Source organism: Panthera pardus, unplaced genomic scaffold (genome assembly GCF_024362965.1).
Source record: "Panthera pardus isolate Hobbes unplaced genomic scaffold, ASM2436296v1 HiC_scaffold_1, whole genome shotgun sequence".
Taxonomy (NCBI): Eukaryota; Metazoa; Chordata; class Mammalia; order Carnivora; family Felidae; genus Panthera; species Panthera pardus.
The window spans coordinates 88557355-88583712 of NW_026526654.1; the positions used below are offsets into that span (position 1 = coordinate 88557355).

The following is a 26358-nucleotide window of genomic DNA, read 5'->3' on the forward strand; positions in this document are numbered from 1 at the left end:
GTTTTTGAGCATCTAAATCAGTACAATGTTTGATGTTAGACCTGTTGTCCTGGAGACCAACTAAAACAAAAGCAGAGTTATTGTTTAGCTTTGGTATATTCTGCAATAGATTTAAACACGTAGGATATATACCAACCCTTATATCTTCCAACCGTGGAGTTACAATGATGGAATAAGTCACTTAATGAGAGAGGAAATATTACAGACACAGAATAAAAGTTTGAGACCCAGTTTTTCTTTAATCCTCTGGGATAAGCTATGAAACAAGCAGTCTGAAGAGTGAATACTCAGTGTCATGAATGATGTGCATAAGTTTACAATAATACGGGCACAAAAGAGATTGTCGCCTTTAGTACATTAGGGTCATTAGAATTTCTCACATCCATGCACCGTTATTTACTTGCATGAATTTACCACAGGTTCGTAGCGGACTTTGCCATTTAATGCTTACAGAGCCTAAAGCTTCCAAAATGCCTATCTGGCCTGTACATATTTCATTAAAAATAAACTCTATATAATAAATAAATATATAAAATAAATAAAATGTTGCCTTTGGAATTTCTATAAATAAATTTAACTTTTTTTTTGTTTTGTTTTGTATTTGTTTTCTCGTTTTTTTGTTTTTTGCCTAAGAGGTCTTTGCTTTCAATTCACTGGGATGGCACCAGCGAGCACGAACTGAAAAAGTCTCTGAAGTAAGACTGCACCCTCCACACCTCTGAAAACGCAGCGTGCCCTTGCGAAGGCCACCAGCCCCGATCCTGATGAGTCGAAGTATGGCTGTGCGGATACAGGATGAAGTACAACTGATCAAAAATGTAAAAGCGCGTCTAAATCCCAGCATGCATCAGGCCGTTGTCCTCTCTGCCTCTCTCTTCAGTTCCCCCTGCTACTCATCCACGCACACACTCGCACCCCCGCTCAGTCTCCCTCTCCTCCTCGCACAAGAAATCGAGCAAGTGGGCAGCGGCCGGCCTCCGGGAGGACCAGCCTGTAAGTGCAGAACAGAATCGGCATGTTCCCGTCCAAGCCTCCATCGGACATCATGCATGCGGCAAAGTTTGGCAACAGTGGAGCTGGGGTGACCCCCCAGCTAATCGAGAAGAACCCACCGCGTGAAACCTTTATAGTGGTTACTTTTTTTAAGGGCTCAAGTGAAGAAATTGTCTTTGTCAACTTTGGCTTAGAATATCCTTATATAGTTCGGGTACTTTGTCGGGGTCCACTGGTCTAGGTAAAAAATGTGTGAATTTCTGGTGCCGTTTAGTCCTGGTTCCTTCTCTGGGGGTCCCGTCTTTGTTTAATGCAACGTAGTATCGCCTTCCAGTGTCCACGTGCTTATAGAGATTCGAAGAGTAGGTGTTATACCAGTTTTCTTCAAACTGTTCTCTGAATACACACTCTTGGGTTAGTTTTTCCTGTTCAAACAAACACACAAACAACAAATGAGTATTTTTTGCAAAATAGCTACTTTCTGTATTTGAAGCAATGTTCAGCTGCTACACGATATAACTCTGAAGAGAAAATACGGATTTTAGCCCATTTTGACCATCGGGACACAGGTAGTTAGAGTACAAGTCTAACTACGTTCTAATTGTTTCTCACGGTGACCAAAGTGTGAAAGATCGCAAATGGTTTCAGATTTTTTCATATGCCAAATGATTTCAATGAGTCTAACAGACAGAGGACGACCTAGGCCGTGAGTTGGTCCCATTTTTATCACAGCAAGTAGGAGCGGACCGTCAAGGCGGGGAGAGCCTCAGCTGAAGCCAAAAGTTCACAAAACTGCTCCACCTTCATTGTGTGTTTTATGAAGTGCTCGCCGTGTAGACCAACCTTCTCAACACAGGCAGCGGTGCTCATTTATTCCTCTGTCAGAGTGCCTCTCAAACTTCAGGCTTACAGAGGAATCACCTGGGATGCTTCTTTAAAATGCAAATTTCCAATCCCCAATCCTTTAAAATTCGGATCCAGAAAGTCTGGAAATAGGCATTTTTAACAGGCCCTCGGGGCAGTTCTGATGCAGTTAATTCCCAGTCCGCCTTTTAAGACAGAAGGCTTTCTGTGGGACTTGAGGCTTCCTGAATACAAAGAAGTGGAAACAAATGTTGAAGCCCTCCCACCTCCTGGAACTCAGAAGAACCCTCCCCGCGCAACCCAGCTTAAAAAGCCACGTTCTCGGGCACACGGCTACCGAGAGAAGAGCTGACGCTCCTACGTTCCCGAAGCCGAAAGCTTCCGCATTTTCACAAATGTGCTGTACCCCTCCCTTGACCTGAGATTTAGGAGACTCTAGGCCCTGTTTAACCCCACCACCAGGGGCTCCTGCAGGGTCCTCCGCGTGTCTCGCGGGCAGCAGCCGTGACCCGAAACAAGGGACGCGTCGCTCCCCCAAACCGTGAGCACACCCCAGGCATACAAGCTGTCCCCTGGAGAAACAAGGCGACAGGATCCGAGAGCCTCTCTGCCCTTGTCACCACTGGACTCAAGTTTTTCAAACCAATACCTTCCTAGACGGTACTTTTACAGAACAAACACAGAGCGATCTTGCAAACTGTCCCCCTTGCTCTTGCCCCCCCCCACCCCCCCCGGCACCTGACACGAATAAGAAAACAACCCGACCAACCCGTGTCCGTGCACAGGCTTAACGCAGCACAACCCAGGAAGGCGTCCGACATCCTTCCATTTCTGACATTCGCATTCGGACCCAGAGGACGGCGAACCAGGCACAACCACAGTACAGGTGTCCCTTTCCGCATGCCACACCTGGGACGCCACTTGGTGCCCTGAGCTCACGGGCAGCAGCCCTGGGCTCCTCTCTGCGGAGGCAGTCAGGAGAGCAAAGGAAGGGACAGACGGAGACAATGTGACAAGGTGAAGCGGCCAGTGGAAGGCCGGCTTCCCCGCTGTTGAACGCACCGCAGGCTTAGAACCCACGGGAAACCACACGGGGCCTGCACTCCAGACAGGCGCTCTTCCGGGCACCAGAAGGGTCTGTGACACAGCGTCACCTCATTGGACATGTTTCTCGCGAAATCCGACGGGGAAAAGCCAAAAGAAAAAAACGACGCCTCTGTCAACGTGGGGAGCGATGGGGAAACTTGGCAAGGCTGACGCCGTGTTTACAGGGACAAAGTGAACTGTGGGCTCTGTGGCTCCCCCCTGGCTGGGTTACCCCCCCGGGGCGCCAGGAGAGGCTCCCTGCCCACGGGCAGCCCTTCGCTTCAGTCCACACGGAAACCAGAGGCACATTCTTCTGAGAAAAGCCCAGCAACCCCTACCCGCTCTGTGCTTCTGCGCTGGGGGACAAGGCCGCGTGTGAGTTCTTTCATCTCTGTTAAGACTGACGAAATAAAAATAGTGTGTTAAAGGCATTACCAGCTATTTTAGGCTTTACTTCCATCCGTATGATAAATGTTCTCCACACAGACAAGATTACTACTGGCTAAAAATGTCTGGTTTGGGTTTGCTGTGATTAAGTAAATTTTCTAAACAAATTATGGTGAGCTTTTTTTTTTTTTTTTTTTTTTTGGTTTTTTTCTTTTACTTAATAAAATGGACCGGGGCGCCTGGGTGGCTCAGTTGGTTGGGCATCCAACTTTGGCTCAGGTCATGATCTCGCGGTCTGTGAGTTCAAGCCCCATATCGGGCTCTGTGCTTGACAGCTCAGAACCCGGAGCCTGCTTCGGATTCTGTGTCTCCCTCTCTCTCTGCCCCTCCCTGGCTCACGCTCTGTCTCTCCCTCTCTCAAAACTAAATAAACATTAAAAAAATGTTTTAAAAAAAATAAAAATAAATTAAAAAAAAATAAAATGGACCAGAGTACAAAACCTGCATACTGAACTTCCAACTCTACAAAAAAAAAAAAAAAGAGAGAGAAAGAAACCATGAAAACCGAATTCATTTTTTTAATTTATTTTTTTTTACTATAATTTATCGTCAAATTGGCCCAGTGCTCCTCCCAGGTGCCCTCCTCAAAGCCCATCACCCACTTTCCCCTCTCCCCCACCCCCCTCCACCCTCAGTGAAAAATGAATTCAAATTAAGCTTTCTTTTCCTCAGGAAATCCTATCACCTGACAGACATTTTATTCACAAACTAAAACACTTCTTTCTCCTTTTGGAAACATGACTTATGCAACTACTCCGTGCCTGCTTTACAGACCTATCGAACCTATAACACGATGGCTTTTGTTGGATTAGGAACACACACAGGGGCGCTGGGTGGCTCAGTCGGTTGAGCATCCGACTTTGGCTCAGGTCATGATTTCATGGTTCGTGGGCTCGAGCCCCACGTTGGGCTCTGTGGTGACAGCTCAGAGCCTGGAGCCTGCTTCGCATTGTGTCTCCTCTCTCTCTCCCCGTCCCCCGCTCACGCTCTGTCTCTCTCTATCAAAAATAATAAATATTAAAAAAAAATTGTTTTTTAAAAAGGAACACATGCACATCACCTCAGCAGAGTATAGGGAGCTTGCACGGTGGTGAACAGAACAGCCCAGCTGTGGAATCAAAGGCCCACGCAGATCCCAGCTTCGTCCTTCACTAGCTGCGGGACACTGACAACTCCTCACTTAACCTCTCCAAGTCTCGTAACTTCATCTGTAAGGCAGGTTGGTAAACAGCATCTGGAGGCAGGGCTATCACAAATCCAGCCCCAGAACACGCCTGGCACAGAGGAGGTGCTCCAGGAACCGTGGGGTTGCCGACATAAAGTCCACATCATCACCTCTCACTCCTGGGACGCAGTCTAGGAAACGGCGAACGCAACTTCTCCCATGAAATATGTGGGACAGGGAGGCCCAGATGTGAAATGACTCGCCCCGGGGTCTAGGCCACGGGATCTCCTTGTGGTAATGCAGCCACCGCAGCAAGAAGCTTCCAGGAGCCCTGCTGGAGGTGCCCCACTCTGGAGCCCGGTCCCTTCCATGTGTTTTGCTTTTCACTAAGCAATTCACTAAGCAATTTCACTAAGGAATCTGTGATTCCTCCACACCCCCTCCCGCAGGGAGGCTTCTGATGCTGTTTCCAAAGGGCCAGGCCTCAGGGCGGGCCACGCAGGGGAAAGGCCCGAGCTCACAGACGAGGCTCAGACATACCGTGCGGCAACGTTAGTCTAAGACTCGTAGAGGCTTCCTGAGCGTCCTTTCTTCTTTACCTCAACGAAAATATAACTTTTAGAAAACACAATTGGCTTTGCAAGAGGAATGCATGGAGATGGAAAGAAAACCGAGATTAGGAACAGAATTCTACAGTGACAGGGACATCACAATCTAGCAACGGGACACGTTTGTTGTCAGTATTTATGAACAGGTTCTTGTTCTACATGTTTCAAGAGGGTTTTGTAACATGAAAAAAACAAAAAAAATTTTTTTAATGTTTATTTATTTTTGAGAGAGAGAGAGAGTCAGAGCATGAGCAGGGGGTGGGGGGGGGGGGGGAGGGCAGAGAGAGAGAGGGAGACACAGGATCCGAAGCCGGCTCCAGGCTCCGAGCTGTCAGCACAGAGCCCGACGCGGGGCTCCAACTCACGAGCCGTGAGATCACGACCTGAGCTGAAGTTGGACGCTTAACCGACTGAGCCACCCAGCCACCCCTGAAAAAAACGTTTAAAAAACAATAAGCTAAGAAACTGAACTAGCCTTTTCAGTACTCAGAAAACACTGCTCTATTTCCCCCAGCAGGCTATTATAGCATTGTTTATATACACATAACTTTCTAGGCAACCCAGAAAATAAAGTAAATTATTGCAGTTAAAACAGTATCATCTATAGCCAGCATTTTTTGTGATGGTCAAGAGTTCAGTTGCCCCCTCTACGGAAGGGCTGCATGACTTCAGTTAACAAGTTAAATGAGACTGTGCCGACGTGACATTGCAAACTGCTGGTACCTTTCAGCTCCCGCAATTGTTACACACTTAGTATAATGCCGCTCAGATAAACTGACATACCTTAAAAATTAAAACGATCTTGAAGAATTAAAGGCCTCGTTACTTTGTTCTACCACGCATGTGCTTTTAAATTTCTTCCTCTTATTTTGGGATTACGTTAACATGTGACTTCTGTTTTGGACACATAGAATAGCAAACTTCACAGAGTTGCTCTCTTTGGGCTCACACTTTAGAACTCGGTGACAAAATATTTAGTGAGGTGACCATTCCTATGTATTTGTACTCCACAGTGATTTTTCTAAATTGAAAATAAGCAAACGAGTGCAAATTGGGACAGCACAAATACATTAACCTGTATTCTCCTATATGTGCAAAGGAGAAAAAAAATTCAACTGTACACTTTAGAATTATAGAAGTCAGATGTTTTAAAACTCACCACATGTTTCCAATGCAGACAGTTTATAGAGTATTCCACTATAAAGTGATCAATTCTTGTTTTATTGTATTTCCATGTTTTAATTTTTTTTTTAAGATTATTTAACGATAGCTGTTTATGGCATACCTATCTTTGAACTGTTGGATTATATCACTAGGCTTGGGTGGAGAATGCAGATTTAATTCAAAAGTCTACTGAAGCCCATGCTTTGGAACAAAATCTGGTGAATGTTAGCAACTATGGAAACCTCTTTTCATTTTATATCATCAAATTCTAAGCAGTGGGAAAAACTGAAATTAAAACTTCGAAACTTTTACGAATCCTATTAAAACCGAAGAATGAGATAATAATGTGAAAATTACAGCACACCCTGGAGAATGTTCAGGAACGCCGTAAGACATAGACTCATAGAGACACCACTTTAAAATATTAGACAATTGGAAAATGTGTCATCCACATGGCTATGATTATGCCCAATTCGTATCTATACCCATTTAAAAGCTGAAATCAGAATTTTTCAAAATTTGCGGCTCAGCTCTTCTCATGGGAAACAAATAGGCTTCGTGCTGCCATTCCAGCCATCCGTATTTCTATATATACGTAAATATGTACGGTGTAGTTTTACCCCCCTATCCAAATGGTCGCGTGTATTCAACTCAATGGGTCACTTAAACCGGTTGTGTAAACTAGCCCGGCACGTTAATCTGAGGTCGGCGACTATACAGGAACTAACCTGATTGTAGAGTTCCCAAACATCTTACAAGTTAATGATTTCATGTAATCGCTCATTCTTATATCTCCCGTTTATTACAGTCATGGCATTTAAACCTCCCTCGACCACAATTACTCGCACAGATGTACTCTTCCTCATTAATAATCTAGCAGTAAAGTCTTAATGGGAGTTGTTGCAAGGATCGGGGTGATTAAATACGATGACTAAAGGACCATTAATAAGAAGCCACGTCTTTTAACTCTTCTCTCCTGGGAGAAGTCCCCAAATAGACAGAAAGCAGCAAACACAGAGGAGAACAGGCATGAGGGCACTCTTCCTTATTTTATTAGAAGCTCCAATTCAGAGCCATATCCCCTTGTGCCCTCGATATGGCTCACCTTAAGCCCTATCTCCCAAAACCTCTTTAAAATCCCCACTATTCCAGGCGGGCCTGCTTTCGTACCCGTGATTGGAATTGTGGGAACAACAGAAATAGCTGTATCTGGTCAATGTAAACAAAATGAAGCAAGTAGGCGGGCAACTTTTCATTCTGTCTCATCAAAACATATAGAAAATTAAGAATTCCTCCATTCTCTCCTCTCCTTCCCCACCAGAGACTAAACCACACAAAACAAACACAAGTGACCTTCTCTCCAGAAGCTGCTACTTGGGTATTTGGGGATTCAAAAGTCGGGTCCCAGTCTGAATCTAGGGGCACACAGACACCTTCTATGCTGTGCCCTCACCAGCCTTCTGGCACCAACGATGCCTGCCAGCAAGGACAGAACCTGCCATGGACAGGCTAGACAATTTAGGGGCCTTCCTTAGAAGCTGCCTAGAGACACGGGCATTTGTTTAGCAAATCATATCAGCTTGTAAACTTGTAATACATTTCCAGAGATGTAATCCTAAGGGGAAAGAAGACCTTGCTCAAGGATTTAAACTTGAGAAGTCCAATATTCACTCTAAGAAATGTTATTGCTTGGGCGCCTGGGTGGCTCAGTTGGCTCAGCGTCCCACTTGGGCTCCGGTCATGACCTCGCGGTTTGTGAGTTGGAGCCCTGCATCAGGCTCTGTGCTGACAGCTCGGAGCCTGGAGCCTGCTTCACACTGTGTGTCTTTCTCTCTCTCTCTGCCTCTACCTCGCTCATATTCTGTCTCTCTCAAAAACAAATAAACATTTAAAAAAATTAAAAAAAAAAGAAATGTTATTGCCTGTATCCCCGAAGAGACGATGCACATTTAATGCTTCCACAAAGAACCTTACAGGAAAAATTCATGAAACTTGTTTTAGGATCTTGGAACACCAGAGGAAAAAGAAATCACAGGTAACATTTCTTACCATAGATAATTATCTGGTAAGAGGAGTACGTCCTCCAGTGACCACTGAAAAGACACAAAAACCTGCAAAAGCTGAAGAAACCTCGCACGAGGTAGCACTCGAGGCAAGAGCCAAGGGTAGGATGCCCTTGAAGAGTCAGACTGACAGACAACGGCAGAAACACGTCCAGCTGAAGAGCTGGGACGGGAAATGAAGGAAATAAGGGATCCTAAAAGACAAAGACAACTGAATCCGACTGTTGTGTTTCCATGATAACCATCTGATATACTGTAGGGAGTGGAATCGGAAAGGAAAAATGGGCCTCAGGTTTTTTACGCTAGACAAAAACGGGTTACATTAAGAACTTGGCTTGTGGGAATAAAATTAGAGAAACTGAAAGGTGAACCAATAGAATGACAGTATAAGCCCAAAGACTATTTTGGAAGAACTGAAAGATTCACGGAATTTCCTTACATAAAGGAATGCCAGACTTCCGCAAACACACGCACACAATCTGGGAGCAGTGGGCGGGTTGATTAATAATCCTGGGCCTCGTTTCCTTTATCTGTAAAACGAGGGAACCGGACTAAGATATTCCTGAGGTCTCTTTGGGTCTGAGATTCTGGTGATTCAGTCTCGGAACATGGAAATGCAGAAGCAGAGGTATCCACAAGAGCTCTGGAAGGACACGCTGAACAGGAAATGGAAAAAGAAGCTGCAGTGGAGGAAAACAGGGAAAGAAACCAAATAAAATGTGCTGCATCAGTCGCCCACTGCAGAGAAGGTGGGGGCAGCGGATCAGAAACGCAGACTGAATTAATGCTTCCAGAAGCAGCCAAGGGAATGAGGCTGCTATTTCAAGGAAGAGACGCGGCATGGCGGAAGACCTCACTTCGGCACCAGGGGCCCCTGCTTTCCTCTCCCCGGGAGATCTTCGGGTGGTCCCGTCCTGGAAGGTGTCTTGCCTACCACTGCCTGGCATTGTGGGGCCCGCCGCTGGCCTCTCCCCCGCATTGGCCGCAATAGACATGGCTCATCAACGAATGTCTGCCTGACCAGCAAACCCTACATCGTAGGCTCTCCCTAGGAGAACTCACTTAGGAGAAAAACCAAGTCTTGCAAGAAAACAAAAAGTCAGCAATGTCACAGAGCACTCACACCCGACGGGAAAGCCGGACGCGCGCCTAAGGCAGACAACACGCAACGCCGAAGAGAAATGATACCGAAACTCTCGAGTTTCTCACACACGCCCCCAGGCCATGCTCGTGTGCCCCTACACCCCCACCCCACCCCCACAGAGGAACACTGTGCAAAATCGCAAAGTAGATCAAGTTTGTCTGTAGCAACCCCCCTTCTTCTTGGGTCTCCAGCTTCCAACTCCAACTGCAGTCCTGCCAGCCCAGATTCGTCTGGAACCAAGCTTTTCCACCCAATACATAAATGGCCCTGCTCTCTTAGAAAGTGACCAGTGTTGCTGTCCCTTCCTCTCTGTAACACACAGATGACTGTGTCTAACTCTCTCAGGGCCCGCTCTCTCTGCCAGACTGTAACAACACACTTCCATACTAATCAGGCCTAATACCATCAACTAGTAATTCCACCCCATACATATGCTGACACGGATGTTTTTTTAAACAGTGCTTGAATCCTGAAAACACGATTCTGATGGTAGACATTTTGGGGTTGTGACAGCCTGGTGCATTTGCTACTATGTGAACGTTAGAAAAAAGAATAAGAATAATACAAAGTAAATGAAACCCCAAAGAAAGAAATTTCTTCAACGACGTGGATAAAACGATTACGAGCTACATATGAAAATAAAGTATCTAAAATTAATCTTGATAAACACGGTTAACACTTTATTAAAAATTTTTTAATGTTTATTTATTATTGAGAGAGAGACAGAGAAAGAGACAGAGCACGAGCAGGGGAGGGGCAGAGAGGGAGACACAGAATCTGAAACAGGCTCCAGGCTCTGAGCTGTCAGCACAGAGCCCGACGTGGGGCTCGAACTCACGAACTGAGATCATGACCTGAGCCAAAGTCGGACGCCCAACCAGCTGAGCCACCCAGGCTCCCTGAGCACGGTTAACACTTTCAAGTATAATTCAAGGGATGCCACATTTTGATGTGGAGAAAATCTGTATTTTCATAGATTATGTCATAAATCGTCATTCTAGAATCCAGACGTGCAAGAAACACACTTTGTGTGCATCTCCCACCCCGGAAGGAATATGAGAGGCTGCACCAAGGCGGCCTTCCAGAAGCACTGCCACACTCATCCGTGAAGAATGCTAAGGGAGCAAGCCTGTGCTAACGAGCCACAGCGAGCCAAGCAGTGTGCGGGCTGTTTCATAGGCTTCATCTCCTCTAATCCTCACAGCAATGCTGTGATGTGGCTGTCATTAGCCCCGTTTCACAGTTACAGCTCAGCAAGTTTGAGTAGACTGCCCGAGGTCACACAGCCGGGGAGCCACAGAGCTGGGATGCGAAGCCTCGTGTTTCCACTACTCTCTGTCTTACCTCCAAGTTCGAACTGTTCCAAATGCAAGTACAGGCTTAACTATTCCATCAAAACATCGCAAACTAAAGACCAACTTGAAAGATGCAGAAAGAAAAGGAACGCAAGCCAAGTGAACACAGCCAAGAGAAAACTACCCGGAACACGGCAATTCGTATGCAAGAAGGAGGGAGGGATGAGACCTAGAGCTGAGAGTGGACAGCATTTATGTGAGGACACAGAGTGCATCGTGGCCGCTAAATGGGCAAAGATCACGCCATGCTAGAGCAAAGCGATCACACTGTGCACCACGGGGAGAGGGATGTCTTTGGCATGACCTTGGCAAGTCTGTTCTTAGAATACTGCATTGAGCTTTGAGCATTTCATTACAAAGCAAAAGCAAATCACGATGGAGATTTCAATGAATTATAACACACACACACACACACAAGAATAGGGAAAGAGGAGATCAACTTAGGTCAGGATTTTAAGCATTTATACAGAGGATGAGGAAACACAGCTCTGTGTAGGTCTCTCCCACTTAACGCCATAACCTGTCAATCCTTAGGGGAGCCCTCTGCTCCCCTTAGGGGTGTCAGGAATGCAGACATTTTTCTCGGCCGCCTGTTGGGAGGCTGCTGGGGTGCACCAGGTCAACAGACTGAGAAGTGATGTCTGTGCACAAGGACAAGTCAGTCCCGGGCATGAGGGAGGCAGGAGGGACGAGGTGGCCGGGCCCCTGCTGGACCTGCTGGCGGGCCAGCGGCTGCCACTTGGCTCCAGGGTGGCCAGCTTTCTTTGTGAGGCCGCGGGGCACCTGCCAGGCCATGGCTGATGATGATGACAGGGGAAGACCCTCCAAAGCCAGCAGTGTAGCATTGGCAGCAGCTGGGAGAAACGGCAGAAACTGACCGGACCACACCATGCGGGGGGGGGGGGGGAGGTCAGGCGCAAAGATAACAGAATTAGCACACATCCACCAGCCACCACGTTTCCAAACCCTGCAGCAAAGCTGCCTTCGCACAAGCCTCCCTCCCCTCAGGACACCTGCCTATTGTCCTCTGTCCTCCGTGAATAATCCTGACCTCCTCTCCTACCCTAGAACTGAGCTCTCTCCTCTAAGCTCTCCGAGCCCTTTTTGCACGTAATTCTGTGATAATGTGTATCAGACCAAGTTATAATTCTTGGTTGGTGTATCTGCCCCCCCCCCCACGAAGCTGCAAGTTCCAAGTTCACCCACAAGAGAAAGTACCATCTGCATTTGTACGTACAGTTGGCTCTCATCATGCGTGGCAGCGCTGCTCTCTAAAGCCGCCATGGACGCTGAAAGGGCGAATACGGAAGCAGTGCTCCCAAGAGAAATACAGGGTCAGGTTCCTGTAAGCCCCCGGTCACAAGCATCAACACGCGATCTTGGTTTTTTGTGGGTTTCTGTTTAAGTTAATGTTGCAGATTCGTTAACGATAAACTCACAGCACGAGAGTTCATGCCCGAACAAAACTATCCAACTTATGTGGCTTGCTCCCTAACACGCGTCAGCCGTCTCACATTTAGAAATACCAGACGGGGTCGCCTGGGTGGCTCAGTCGGTTCAGCGTCCGACTTCGGCTCAGGTCATGATCTCACGGTTCGTGGGTTCAAGCCCCACATCAGGCTCTGTGCTGACGGCTCGGAGCCTGGAGGCTGCTTCACGTTCTCTGTCTCTCTGCCCCTCCCCCGCTCATGCTCTGTCTCTCTCTCTCTCTCTCTCAAAAATAAACGTTAAAACATTTTAAATACTAGAAATACCACACAGCACTTCAGCACTAGCTTGGGGGGCATTTTAACCCGTAAAATCACCAACAAAAACACAAAAAGGAAAAACATGGCACTAAACAGACGCCCAAAAGGACACCTGTTTTCAGGATGAGCTGACACAAGAAGGCAGAGCGTCACCTGGTGGGCCCCAGCTGGAAACGTGCCCATCGGGCAACTCCCTTTCGCTTCTCCGTGAATGTGTGCAAATGACCACGGAAGAGCCAGCGGGAATGATGTTAGGGTTCCAAGCAAATGCAGGAAGTAGACGAAGCGGCAAACATACAATCTGCAGGTCATGAGGATCAACCGTGTTCCCAGCAGGTGTCAGTGGGAGGTGGTGTCAGTGACGTTGTTGGCTTTGTGAAAGCAAGCGGGAAAGACTGAGGGTGTGAGCCGGTGAAGGTGTGAGCAAACGAGGGAGTGGAAGCAGGAATGAGCAGGACTGACCCAATAGCCCTTCCTAACTCTGATCAGCTTGTCCAGCATCACTAATTCAAGGAACTGGGGGAGACTGATGCACTTTACTTACTTACTTACTAATTTATTTACTTACTTATTTACTTACTTATTTATTTATTTATTTATTTTTAACACTTATTTATTTTTGAGAGACAGAGACAGAGCACCAGTGGGGGAAGGGCAGAGAGAGAAAGAGAGACATAGAATCTGAACAGATTCCAGGTTGAGCTGTCAGCACAGAGCCTGACGCAGGGCTTGAACTCACAGACTGTGCATCATGACCTGAGCCGAAGTCGGATGCTTAACTGACTGAGCCACTCAGGTGCCCCAAGACTGATGCACTCTAAAGAGAAGCAGGGGGCCTGTGCAATTCAGATCCTGTCCACGACACAGGCTCCAGGCAGGAGCAGTTCAGGTTCTCTGTGACCAACAGTCTATTCTGAACCGAGAGCTGATGGTGGAGGGGTGACACAGAGCACGGGGTGAGGGAGAGTTCCAGGCAGGTTAGGAGCAGAAGCAGCAGCGGGCGGGTATGTCGGAGGCAGTCAGTTGGTACCTTTGCTGTCCCCGGTGTTGCTTTCTCTTGGGGTCCTCACACTCCCCAGTTTACAAATTAACCAGATTTCCCAGGCACAGGGAGGCTCAGGACCTCAAAACCAGAGGTCAGCATTGTCAGTGCACAAAATAGGTGAGCGAAATATCCATTGCACAGATATGCTGCTCTTTTCCAACGAATATATGAACTGCTCTGTAACAAATTCATTTTAAACTGTTCAGGAATTCGCAGAGGTTTTTGTCATAATGTATTTTTTCAATCCAAAGACACCAGTACAATTCCTATCCTGTGGGGCTCCCTAACACTTTTTATCCAAATGGGAGCCTTCTACACAAGATGGTCAGGAGCCACTCTGATCTGTACATCAGTCCTTCTAATCTTAAATACCTCTTTATAATTTGGATGCTTAGGAGCCAGGGTCCACGGGTCTTTGTTGAAAGAAAGAAAGAAAGAAAGAAAGAAAGAAAGAAAGAAAGAAAGAAAGAAAGAAAGAAAGAAAAAGGAAGGAAGGAAGGAAGGAAGGAAGGAAGGAAGGAAGGAAGGAAGAAAGAAAGAAAGAAAGAGAGAGAGAGAGAGAGGAAGGAAGGAAGGAAGGAAGGAAGGAAGGAAGGAAGGAAGAAAGAAAGAAAGAAAAAGGAAGGAAGGAAGGAAGGAAGGAAGGAAGAGGAAGGAAGGAAGGAAGGAAGGAAGGAAGGAAGGAAGGAAGGAAGGAAAAAAGAAAGGAAGGAAGGAAGGAAGGAAGAAAGAAAGAAAAAGGAAGGAAGGAAGGAAGGAAGGAAGGAAGGAAGGAAGGAAGAAAGAAAGAAAGAAAGAAAGAGGAAGGAAGGAAGGAAGAAAAAAGGAAGGAAGGAAGGAAGGAAGGAAGGAAGGAAGGAAGGAAGGAAGGAAGAGAAAGGAAGGGGTGATTTGGGATCCCACTGACAACACAGTCATACTTTCAACATGTATTAAGTGTCAACCCACAAGCAAGACAGTTTTAAGTACTGGCAGTTCCATGCATGGGAAACGAAAGTCACCGAGTCCCTGCCTCACCCTTTATGAAAGGACTTCGAAGGACGAGGAGCCAGTGGGGGCTCTACCCCAAGAAACAGCCACTCACTCTCTCAAGCTTTCCTCATCAGACTTTGCTGGTAGGCACTAGGCAGTGGGGCTTCAGAAAAGCGAGCAGTATAGAGCAGGGACGAGCAGTCTAGAGCAGTAAAACCAAGGGCAGGAACACAGAGGGGACCTTATGTGAAGTCTGCACCTGCCATGAGGAGGATTCTACTGTGAGACTCCTGAGCCTGAGCAAAGACCGTTCCTGAACGTGTTGCCTGGTACCCAGAGCCATCCTCCTCCAGAGAAGATGAGAGCAATCTACTAAGCTATTGGGACACCTGGGTGGCTCAGTTGACTTTGGCTTGGGCCATGATCTCGTGGTTCGTGAGTTCAAGCCCCGCCCCGGGCTCTGTGCTGACAGCTCAGAGCCCAGAACCTGCTTCAGATTCTGTGTCTGCCTCTCTCTCTGCCCCTCCCCTGCTCGTTCTCTCTCTCTCTCTCTCTCTCTCTCTCTCTCTCTCAAAAAATAAATGAACATTATAAAAATTTTTTTAATCTACTGAGCTATTAATGACTAAAACCAAATCCTTTCCAAAACCTGCAACATCTCCAGACCTATGCTCTGTGACTTTGGTCATTACTGACATGGGATGTTTTAAACATGTCTCAGTAGATCAGCAAATCAGTACAGCTACTCCGCTGAACAACAAACGCTGAAGTAAAATTAAATAAATAGAGACACATTTTTAAAATGATCTTCCACTAACTACTGGCCATCAGTATAGATGCTAAAGAAACAAACCAACCACAAAATAAAAACTAGGCTGCTAGAGAGAAAACATAATTGTTCCCAAATCATATCTGCAAAGGAAATACTAAAATCCTTCTCTTAATACATGGTTAATTCTGGTAAAATTATTTTTTATTCACAAAAATGGATGGCTGCTCTTATGCATAGGTATCGAACCAAGTTTATTAATTCACCTACGTTCCAATCATAATTGTCTGTCAGTCTCCATGTGACCTCGAGTAAACCACTAAGCCACTAAACTCTCACTCTCTCCAGCCCTAATACAAGGACAGTGTATGAACTAAACCGAATAATGCAGGATACGGTGCTCTTCTGAGGAGCCGCCCTCTTTATCCTCAGAGAATTACTCCTTGATCCTTTGAAAACTGGCAGTGTGCACCCACAGTGAAGGCAAGGCTCTATTACCCAAAACATCTGTTTAAAACCACCTACTTCCAGAGCATACCCGCTATCAGGGAGATTACGAAACAAATGACCCTTTTCATTTCCTTTACGTGAACTACGTTCCTTGGAGACCTCCTACAGGACACGCCTGAACATCTGCCATCAAAGTAAGCGGAACTGACAAACCACAGGGACAAATCGCGAAGCCCAGTGGGGCCTTGCCGTTTGGTATGGTTTCCCGTTCCACACGCACGCGAGTGTCTTCGGCCTGTTCGCAAGTTGCTCCCGAGTGCCAATGCGGAATGCCTACTGGAGACAAGAAGGCCTCCATGAAGTCGCCTCTCGGGCCTGCCGCCGACCCTCCTTGTAGGACCTCACACCTCCCGTGATGTTTTCAAAGCTGGCGTGTGCAGACCCCTGGAGCACCAGGGCCTCGTCCGCGGGACTGTGAGTTTTCTGCCAGGACGTCTTCGCTTTGTCTTTTCGTGTCGTGACAAAGCAAAGGGATCGTGGCGAGGCTATTCGAGACCCTCCGGAGGACCACCTGTAAGCACACACTGCCACCCAAGGACGTATCTGTGCTGAACAGCACTACCGAGTGCTACCCCCACCATCGGGGCCAACAGGAAAAGAAAGGACGGACTGGGCACATCAGCAAAGACCAGATGACATCATGTGGCGTCCCAGTAATTGGAACAGGAAGACTCGGGGGGTGGCGGGGGGCGGCCGTCTTCCCAAGGTGCTCCAAGGTGTGCAGAGCTCCAAAGAGCACTAGGGCCACACTGACAGTGAAGCACCTCTTAGCCTACGGCAGGTGACGTCTTCCATCACATCAACGCGACTGCGCCCACATGGATCTTAGCGGTCTTAGAGTTTCGTGTGAACTTTCACATTAATATGCTTGGAATTGGAGCTGCCAGAGAAGTATAAGAAGTTCACGGTGCTTTGTATTCAAATGACACAGTAACAGTAATTGAAATCAGTACGGGGTTCTAAGGATCTGAGATACTTTATTTTTTTCCTCTTAAAGAAGCTGATATATTCCTTCCTTTGGGGACAGGTGGATCTATGGGGTCTCTCCTCCTCCACCCCACACCATGGAAACACCTGGCAAGGGACAATTTTTGACTCACGTACCTCTGGCCGTAGAGACAACTGCTTCGACTAATGTGTTTTTTTTCTTAAGTTTATGTGCGTAGGAAACATAGTCAAAAATCCATCACACCTTCTTGTACGTGGATTCATATAAACCAGGTCCCAACGTTGTCTCCGGAAACCTAACAAGCAAATCTTCTAGGAAACACATGTTTCATAAGCATCTCCATCAAGATGATGGTCGGGTTCCAACGCACGGGTCTGAAGGCTGCAAGAGTCCCTCTGCCATCTACAAGGCCTGGGTCTCTCAATAAGGAAACACAGAGAGAGCTCTGTAGGTTCTCTCTGTAGGCAACTACACACAAGGTAATGCCATCGACACACAGTGCTCAAGTACAGCAAGGCTCTGCACGTGTGCACGTCGTGACAGGCTGAGTAGTTGAGTCGACAAACACTGACCATATGCCAACTGCACATAACATGTACTGCTGGGCCCTCAAGAAACAGAAAGATGAGAAAGAGAATCTGACTCCTAGGAACTGAATCTAGTGGAAAAGACCAACAGGAATTAAAGTTCTGGACGGAATAAAGTAAGTGTTACAGAAGGGATACAAACCTGAAATCTGCACATCATCCTTCTGTATCACTTTTACAGATTCTATGCACTACTTTCCTCTAGCATTGCGATTTTAGTGACTGTGCTACCTTTTTTTTTTAATATTTATTTTTGAGAGAGAGAGAGACAGAGCATAAGCAGGGGAGAGAAAGAGAGGGGGCGGGGGAGGACACAGAATCCAAAACAGGCTCCAGGCTCTGAGGTGTCAGCACAGAGCCCGATGCGGGGCTCGAACCCACAAACTGTGAGATTATGACCTGAGCCAAAGTCGGATGCTTAACCGACTGAGCCACCCGGGCGTCCCTACCGTGCTACCTTTTTTAATGAAATGGTAAAGTATCTTTCATTAAATGCAAGCTTTTTTTTTTTTTAAGATTTTATTTTTAAGTAACTCTGCACCCAACATGGGGCTCAAACTCACAACCCCAAGATCAAGAGTCTTCACATGCTCCTCTGACTGAGCCAGCCAGGCACCCCTAAATGCAAACTTCTTGAAAGAGATTAATTTTTTCCATGGCATTCTTTTTTAAAGAGATATTTATTATAGTCAATTTTTCTTAATGATTAACGAATCTTGATAATATTCAGATAAGTTAGATTAAGACTCTAAAAGTAACTATCTGAGCCTTACTTCTAGTCTCTTTGATAAGAACAAAAGTGACAAATGTAATACTCTAATACCATAATCCTCTGGCCAAGCAAGTATGCGTGCACATGTGTGCGTGTGTCCATGTGTGTGCGTGTGTGTGCGATCTGACACCTTCTCTATGACTCAGGCAGATACCTTAATCTTTACATTTGAAAGCTCATGTGCCCTAACTTGTCTGCTCTTCCTTTTCTGAGACTCCTATTCATGCCTCAAGATCCAGTTTCAATGTTATCACCCAATTTCCCTGAGCAGTTATTATGCACTCTTTCGGACCCCGCCCCCCAAGATATTTGTGTGTTTTTCTAATATAGTACATTTCACACGGCACTGAATGATTATAAGTACCTTTCTCCTACCAGAGTCTGAGCTCTTTGCTGCGCTGTTATGCATTTAGCATAGAATTAGCTGTACTGCGCATGTAAGTGTTTGTAAATGAATGAGCAAACAAAGGATTGACACATGGGTGAATTAACCCATGAATGCCAGAGTCAGACCCCAACCCAGAGTCGGAAGTATTCAGGTCAGGTTGTCCTTAAATCATATCGTGATACACACTACCAATATCCTTTCTCCTACTGCCACGTTCTATGAGGATAGCAGAATCCTATGCATTTTTCTAAAGAAATATGACTCGGTTCACCTCTGGCCTTTGAGATACATTCCCAACATAAACTTGAAAACAAAAGAATTACATAGATGAAAAGAGACAAGTTACCCCAAAACACATTTTAAATTAATTTTTGCTGCATCTACACATTCATGTACTTTTCGTGAGGGGAAGTCTGCTATCTCCCCACATCTCCTCTTAGCCTTCTTTCATAGTAACACACAACCTCATTCAGGCAAAAAGTCTTTAAGCTACAATTTGTACTGTACCCTTGACCCCATCAACCGCCCCCCGGCCCGGTGGAAAATCTGCGTGCAACTGCACTACTGATCGCCAACTGTTGACTAGAAGCCTTACCTGCAACATAAGCAATTAACACACATTTTGGATACTAGATCCTTACAATAAAGTCAGCTAGCGAAAAGACAATGCGAAGAAAATGGTAAGGAAGAGAAAATACATTTACAGTACTCTATTGTATTTATTAAACAAATAAATAAATAAGTAATTAAACAAATAAAACCTGCCTATCAGAGGACCCGCACAGTTCAGACATGTGTTGTTCAAGGGCCAACTGTATTTAATAACAGAATCATTGCCAGTTTCCCTTCTTTCCTTCTCCCAGTCTCATCACAATGAAATGTGATGTTTTGGTCACTCCCGATTTCCACTGCCACACCAGATATGGTAACCACAACCCCGATGGAAAACGTAATTCCCGGCCACGGAGGAGCCCTGATCTAATTTCCATTCCCCTCTCCTGCCTCAGGTACAGACCAAAGGGAAAACCATCTGGCTTCCCAGAAAGCTTTCTTCCCAGCTCTACACGTAAGAGACAAAAAGACCTCGCGGCACACACACTTTGTGTATGCAGAGAACATCACGCGTTAGGCAGATAAGACCCAAGAGTGAATCCCAACAAATCCAAACCACACATTCTTGAGATCCAGAGTAGGAAAAGACACTCCAGATAGCCAAGTCAAGCTGTCGCTTCATAGGTGAGGAGAACAAGGGCCCTTGCAAGTGGCAGAGACAGAATGAGAGCCCAAGTCTTCTGACTCCGACTGCCAGGCTCTTACCACCATACTATCTTTTCCCAGCCTCAGCCATATCCGCCTTGGGTGGGACCCACCAGGGACGACATATCACAGTCCAGCTTAGTGTGGGAATAGGAAGATGGGGGTTCTCCCTTCCAGCAGAGTCCTAAGTACACCTGACCACAGGGGCAGAGACACAGCGAGGGCCACACCCCTCTGTTTAACGAAGCAGCAAAATAAATCACAACGCTTCGTTCTTTTCAGCCCAACAAGTGTTTATCGAGCACCTCCCTACCACGTGCAGGTGCAGGCAAAGTGGAACCCTGAATGCTGTGCCAAAGAACGCAGGCATTCACCTTCAAAGGTAAGCATCTGATCTACGTGGACAGCTGACATTCATTTGCGAGTTCTGAAGGGCAATTCTCCCAGGAGGTGGAGAATGGATTGGAGAGGGGAGAAGCTTGGTGTGCAGAAGCCTCTGGAGACCGCTCTCCAGAAGGGAAACCACAGTATGCAAAAGCGTTCCCTTCCATACTTTCCCCTGAGCAGTTCCCAAGCCTGCAGGCACTCCGTACACGAGAAACTGGGCATTCCCCAAGCACGGGGCGGTGGGGGGAGAGGAGGCCTTTTCTCGGACCCTCCCCTTCTAGCTGGGGTTCCACGACCGGGGTTGTCGGCCAGCTGTGTGGCTTTGTGGCCACATGGCAGCGGAGGTGGGACGTCTACTCCCAGCCACACACTCGGTGGGCTTCCCAGAAAACATGCCAAGAGGGGGTTCTCCAACTTTCTGCCACCTGGCCACCGTTTCGGAGAGTCCTGTCACTGATAATGACCGGGCCTACCTTCGGGGTACATTCTAGAGCCCGCATTCTGTCCGCAGCCTGTGCTGCTGACGGGGCCTACAGAGGCAGGCAGCTGGAGGAGGGGACAGACAAGCAAGAAGCCACCGAAAGAATCCAGACGGGGAGATGAGGCTCGGCTGGTCCACACACACAGAGGCCACTGTGCTGGACACAAAGTTCCAGTGCTCTCCTTGTCAACCACGAAACTGCAGGGGCGTGCACGGTGGTCCATGGAGAGGGGAACAAACGTGGCCTCTATTTGAGTTTAGTCATTTGTCACAACCTTTACAAATATTTACCTTAATACGGGTTTTGTAAAATATAGCAATCTATATGAACTCTATTTTATATAGAGAGTCCTTAAATAATTTAACATACACTGTTGAGACCCAGACTCGAAAAAAATTGTTTGGGTGGTGATATGTGATCAAAAAAGCCTAGAGACCATGGTGATAAACCACAGTCCCTCCACCCACTAGATGTCAGACTGTGCCCTCCACACAAGAAGCGTTTTATTGAGTTCAACTGTGACCGACCTAATTAAATCCACACGATATACCTAAAAGTGGAAAAAAAAAAAATTTGAGGGGGTGACAAAGGAGAACATCATTTTATGTTTTAAAAGTTTAAAAGCTTCCTTATACCTTGTATCTTTGCACTTAAAAGTGCTGGCAAAGATAACTTAGGCAGTAAATAACTTGATCTAAAACACGAACGGTGTTTCAAAAGCTCAACCCAATCCTATGCTTAAAAAGAGACTTTAAAATCATCTATTTTCTCAAGGACACACTTCTTTTTAAAAGACTTAAACATCTAGCAAAATCAACCGATCTAGATTCAAATTTCACCAAGGCAGAAAAACCAATGTCACATCATTGAAAATGGTGTGTGCTGTATTCAAATGACGCAGGACACTTATTGTCATCTGGGGATTTTGCGTCTGAAAGCATTCCAACCCCTGCATGTGTATGTGTGAGTACACACATATATTTTCTAATATGTGGACAAGAAAGGGGTATATCTAGACAACGTTTCTCTCCATTATGTATAAAAATGCCCTTCATTTCTGCCTCCCATTCTCAGTTTCTTTTAATTTTCAACTTTTTGTGGATCTAATCGAACTTCTCCTATTGCCGATAACGCGGATTAAATTCTCATTTGGCCACCGATAATGGCAAGGAAAAACTAAAGGCTGGTTTCACTACAAGCGTTTTTTTGTCGAAAATTCAAGTTGGTGTGTAGTAACGAATAATCTATTATTCATACTCATACATTTAGCAAAAAAAAAATGCATTAAGTTCCTACTGTAAAGCATGCACTGTGTTTTAGAAACTGCTAGTACAAGTAAAGAGATAACAAAGATGTAAAGTCAGTCCCCTTCGCTCAAAGCAGAAGCAAGGACTTTGTCTCACTCACTGCCATCCCAGAGTGCCTAGAATACCACCTGGCACCTGCTAGGATACAATAAATACTTCTTCAGTGCCTCCTTCCGGGAGCTTACAACCCGATGGGAAGTGAGATGGAAAGTGAGATCGGAAAAAAAAAAAGAAACTTATGAGACTTGCAAATAATTATAATATTTTTATATTCTTATTCACGTACAAGAATATCTGGCAATAATTTCCATCCCTCTCTTCCCTCTACATAATGAGAGTCTTATGGAGCTCAGAGAAAGGGTTTATACTCACTGCATGGCTGTCTGTTTCTAGTTTTAATTACACCGCTTTGCAAAGCTTAGGAGAAGATAATTTCAATTCATTTCAAAAATAACTCCCATTCAATACAAGAAGATGGGATTTTTCACACTTGTGAATTTTTTATTTACTTGACAATGAAAATGGTTTGGCATATAAATAAAGCATTTTCTTAGAAACTTGGGTCTGGTGAAGGTCCAGGGCTGATATCTATAAATACAAACAGAATGGTTTTTCTCAAAAAGCAAGAACTTACGCTCTCCTTCCAAAGAGACTCAGCCTCATTTCTAGATATGTATCATCTACAGAAAATGCAGTTCCAATCAAATAAAGCATGAAGATCGCCAAAGTCTCTCCCAGTACTTACTGATCCATACAGCTCCCCCTTCTCATTCATCCCGAGGTAGAGTCCACTGTCCACAGCCTCGAATGCTGACCAGGCCCACTGCTATACTGATAAATTCCAGAATGCCTAAGAGACAAATGGCAGAAGGCAGAAGACAGGTCAGAGCACAGAGCAATTCCTTAGTCTCAGCATCCCTAAGACTTTTTGAGAGGACACTGAGCCCAACTCCCAACTTGGATAATCTCACACTTATTGAAGAAGTGTCTTCTCTTGGGGCTCCTGGGTGGCTCGGTCAGTTAGGCGTCCGACTTCAGCTCAGGTCATGATCTCGCAGTTAGTGGGTTCGAGCCCTGCGTCGGGCTCTGTGCTGATGGCTCAGAGCCTGGAGTCTGCTTCGGATTCTGTGCCCCCTCTCTCTCTGTCCCTCCCCCGCTTGTAATTTCTCTCTCTCTCTCTCTCAAAATAAACATTTTTTAAAAAAAATTTAAGTGTCTTCTCTTAAAACCACTAAGAAAACTGATTTTTCAACTAAATTCCATCTTACAAAAATGATATAAAAGTACTTACTAACATGACACATAACAACAACAAATTTTTTTAAAGCTAGTGTTTACAGATACCCTAAGAAGTGATATGACAGATAAATCAAAATACATCTTCAAATTAACCTTAGAAGAGTCTACTTTAAGAGAAAAACAACTTACTTCTACTTCATAAATACGAAATTAAGTATTTGTGTATGGGCAGGTATTGGAAAATATTCTATTCAGAGACTGATCTTATGTCCCTTAAAATAAGAGTATGAGGTGCTAACCAAAGACCTGATTGGTTTATATAGAATATTATTCACCTTTTTATTGTATAACTTTATTGAGCTCCACCTGGAAAATTAAAATAGCCTACATACATCCCAAATATTTCTGCTTAAACGAAGTACTGATTTTTGCTGTACTTATCCAAGCCTCAAAGAACTAGTTAAACAATTAAGATAACATAATATTCTGAGGGGAAAATGCTAACATCAAAAATGCTCTTGAATGAAAATGGGTATGAAGGACTACATCCCCAAATCAAACCAACATCATGATCTTTTTCCCCCCATCTTTCCCCGTGCTTACCTCACTAAGAATAACAACACCTAAGCTGGGCATCCATCCAGAATTTTATGGCCATACAACAGCAACTTTAATTTCTCTAACTATATTGTTGTTTTAAGATGATTACCCAACTGTATATCTGGGACAATGCTAGTATTTCTTGTGCTTAGCCATTCACTCAATTTTGTTATAAAAGGATATCCTCTGTGTAGACCTTGAGTTAACACATACCAAATATTGAATTCTTGTTTTAAAAATATCTTCAAATATTGAAAAATTCACTTACAGTTGAGAGTTTAGCAAAACACTAAGGATAACAGTGTGCTATAGTCAGTCTCCTGTGACTAATAAAAAAGCACTTATGTGGATTTTGAAACAATTAATTCTGCAACTCTCACAAAATAGACTGTGCTGCAAAATCCAAAGAAGACGTGCGCTACATAAATCTCATAAAGCAAAGGGTTCCAAGGTGATACAACAAAGAAGAGAGATTTCTTATAAAGGGGGAGTCTTAATTCTTTTATAAGCACAAAATGTAACCAATATCGTGTGTCTGCATTTTATAGAATATCTGTCTGAACATGCAAAACTATTTTCATAAAATGTGAAGCAGTGCATGGAAAAAGATATAAAGAGAAATTACAAATTACACTTCGGATCTGATCATCTCAGACTCTACGTCAGAAGGTGCGTCCAAAGAAGCTAGTGGACGACGAGCCTTCCCCACCTCACAGAGCAAACGGAAAGGTCAGTAAGGAAATACTTCCAGGAGATTCCCTTCGCACGAGATGCACTCCCTGATTGACGCAATTCTTTCCTTTCATTGTACTATTTCCAATTCTTATGATTAAAAGCTCATCTCAGCTATGGCATTTGACTACTATTGGGAGTCACGTGCATCACCTCTTCTTAGCTACCTGAAAACAACCACAATATAGGTCACGGTGATCCCGAAATGAGTATAAGGAATTTGCCAGTGTCCAATTTTCATCATAAAACGAAAGACAGGAAGCATTTTGCCCCCGTTGGGGTCTGATCAATTTACTACGCCCTATCAATGGGGAAGGCTTTAATCCCAAGACTAAAAGACACTCGCATCTTCTCACAGGGTATGTGAGGATCTCTGTGTTTTCCCTAAACATGAAGCAGCTCTGGGAACGAGTCATGAATATTCATCATCGTTGCCCGTCAGGCCCAAAAGCAACAGGGTGGGTGGGTGTGATCTTACAAAACCGTTCCACTAGCTTGCCTGCAGAACATCGAGAACACTCTCGATACCGAAAACGACGACAATCAAGATAGCTTGGACACTGGAGCATTTAGTCAGTGCCAGCGGTGCCTTCCACTCAGTGCTCACAACAACCCAAGGCATTACAACGTTTTACTCTTCAGCTCACAAATGGGGACACGGAGGCGTTAGGATGTTAAATAATTTGCCCCCGCACAATCGGACACCGAAGCCCATATGCTTGTTGATTATGCACATCTTACCACTGTTTTTACCTTTTTTTTTTTTTCATGTATCCGTGATTTCTGTACCATATTGATAGAGTCATTCCCTTACTGGTGACTAGAAGTCGTTACCTAGATGAGACTCCACCACAGTGGGCATCTCCTATGTATGTAGCTATTTACCCAAAGTGTTTACGTGCGCAAAGTTCAAGTCTGTTAGAGGCCTTACGGACTGAAATTATTATATATTCTGGAAATGAAAGTATTGAGATATCTACCTTGTTTCTTTTTCTGGCATCAACAAGATAGCTGTAATTCATTTATACTGACTTATCCAATCAACCAACTATTATTGAGTGACTATCGTAAGCCAAGAACTGTGCCGTGTATTGAATATATAAAGATAAATAAGCCATGGCTAGGCCTATATCCTCAAAGAGCTTACCATCTAGTGGAAGGAGAGACAAATGAGTAGATAAATACAACAATGTGGGAAAGGCAGTGAGAAGAAGACGTTTAGGGTGTGGTCGGTGTCCAACGAAGAGTAGCTCACTCAGGTTTGGGAAGGGAAGTCAGAGGGGGCCTCCGGAAAGAAATGATTCCTGAGACAAGTTTCCGAGGCGGCTCTCGAGGTGAGAAGAAACTACCTATGTAGTTACCCCAGGTGGAAAGGATTTGATCATCTCAAACCACCATCCTTGAAAAATAGACACCTCAAAAGAAAGGCACGGCTTTTTATGAGGTCATCTCAATGATCCAAGGGCAAGCAGAAAAGCAGAACACCTGAATGCCTGAGTCACAGCATCCCCCTCCCCCCCCCCACCCCCACCCCAGAGCACCAACAGCATAAGGTCAGAAAGACCCGGCAACAGGGCAACAAGATCCCCTCCGCCCACATTGGAATCCTTATCATTCCTGGAACCATCTTGTCCACAGTGAACTCCATAACCTCCACCGAGTCAACTAATGTCTCTCTGGGCCTGAGCCAAGCAAGGGCTTCCAACCATTCTCACTTGAGGGCAG

General features: G+C 45.4%; 1 protein-coding gene across 1 annotated transcript in view; it reads right to left on the minus strand.

The window, feature by feature from the left end:
* Window positions 1-213: 213 nt before the first annotated feature.
* The window catches only part of FGF9 (fibroblast growth factor 9), a 32617-nt gene continuing 6472 nt past the window's right edge, over window positions 214-26358 (minus strand). The window contains 3 exon segments of the mRNA XM_019447989.2: window positions 214-1418; window positions 22808-22861; window positions 22863-22912. Of these exon segments, the coding sequence (XP_019303534.1) occupies window positions 1173-1418; window positions 22808-22861; window positions 22863-22912 (350 nt within the window). The 3' untranslated portion in view covers window positions 214-1172.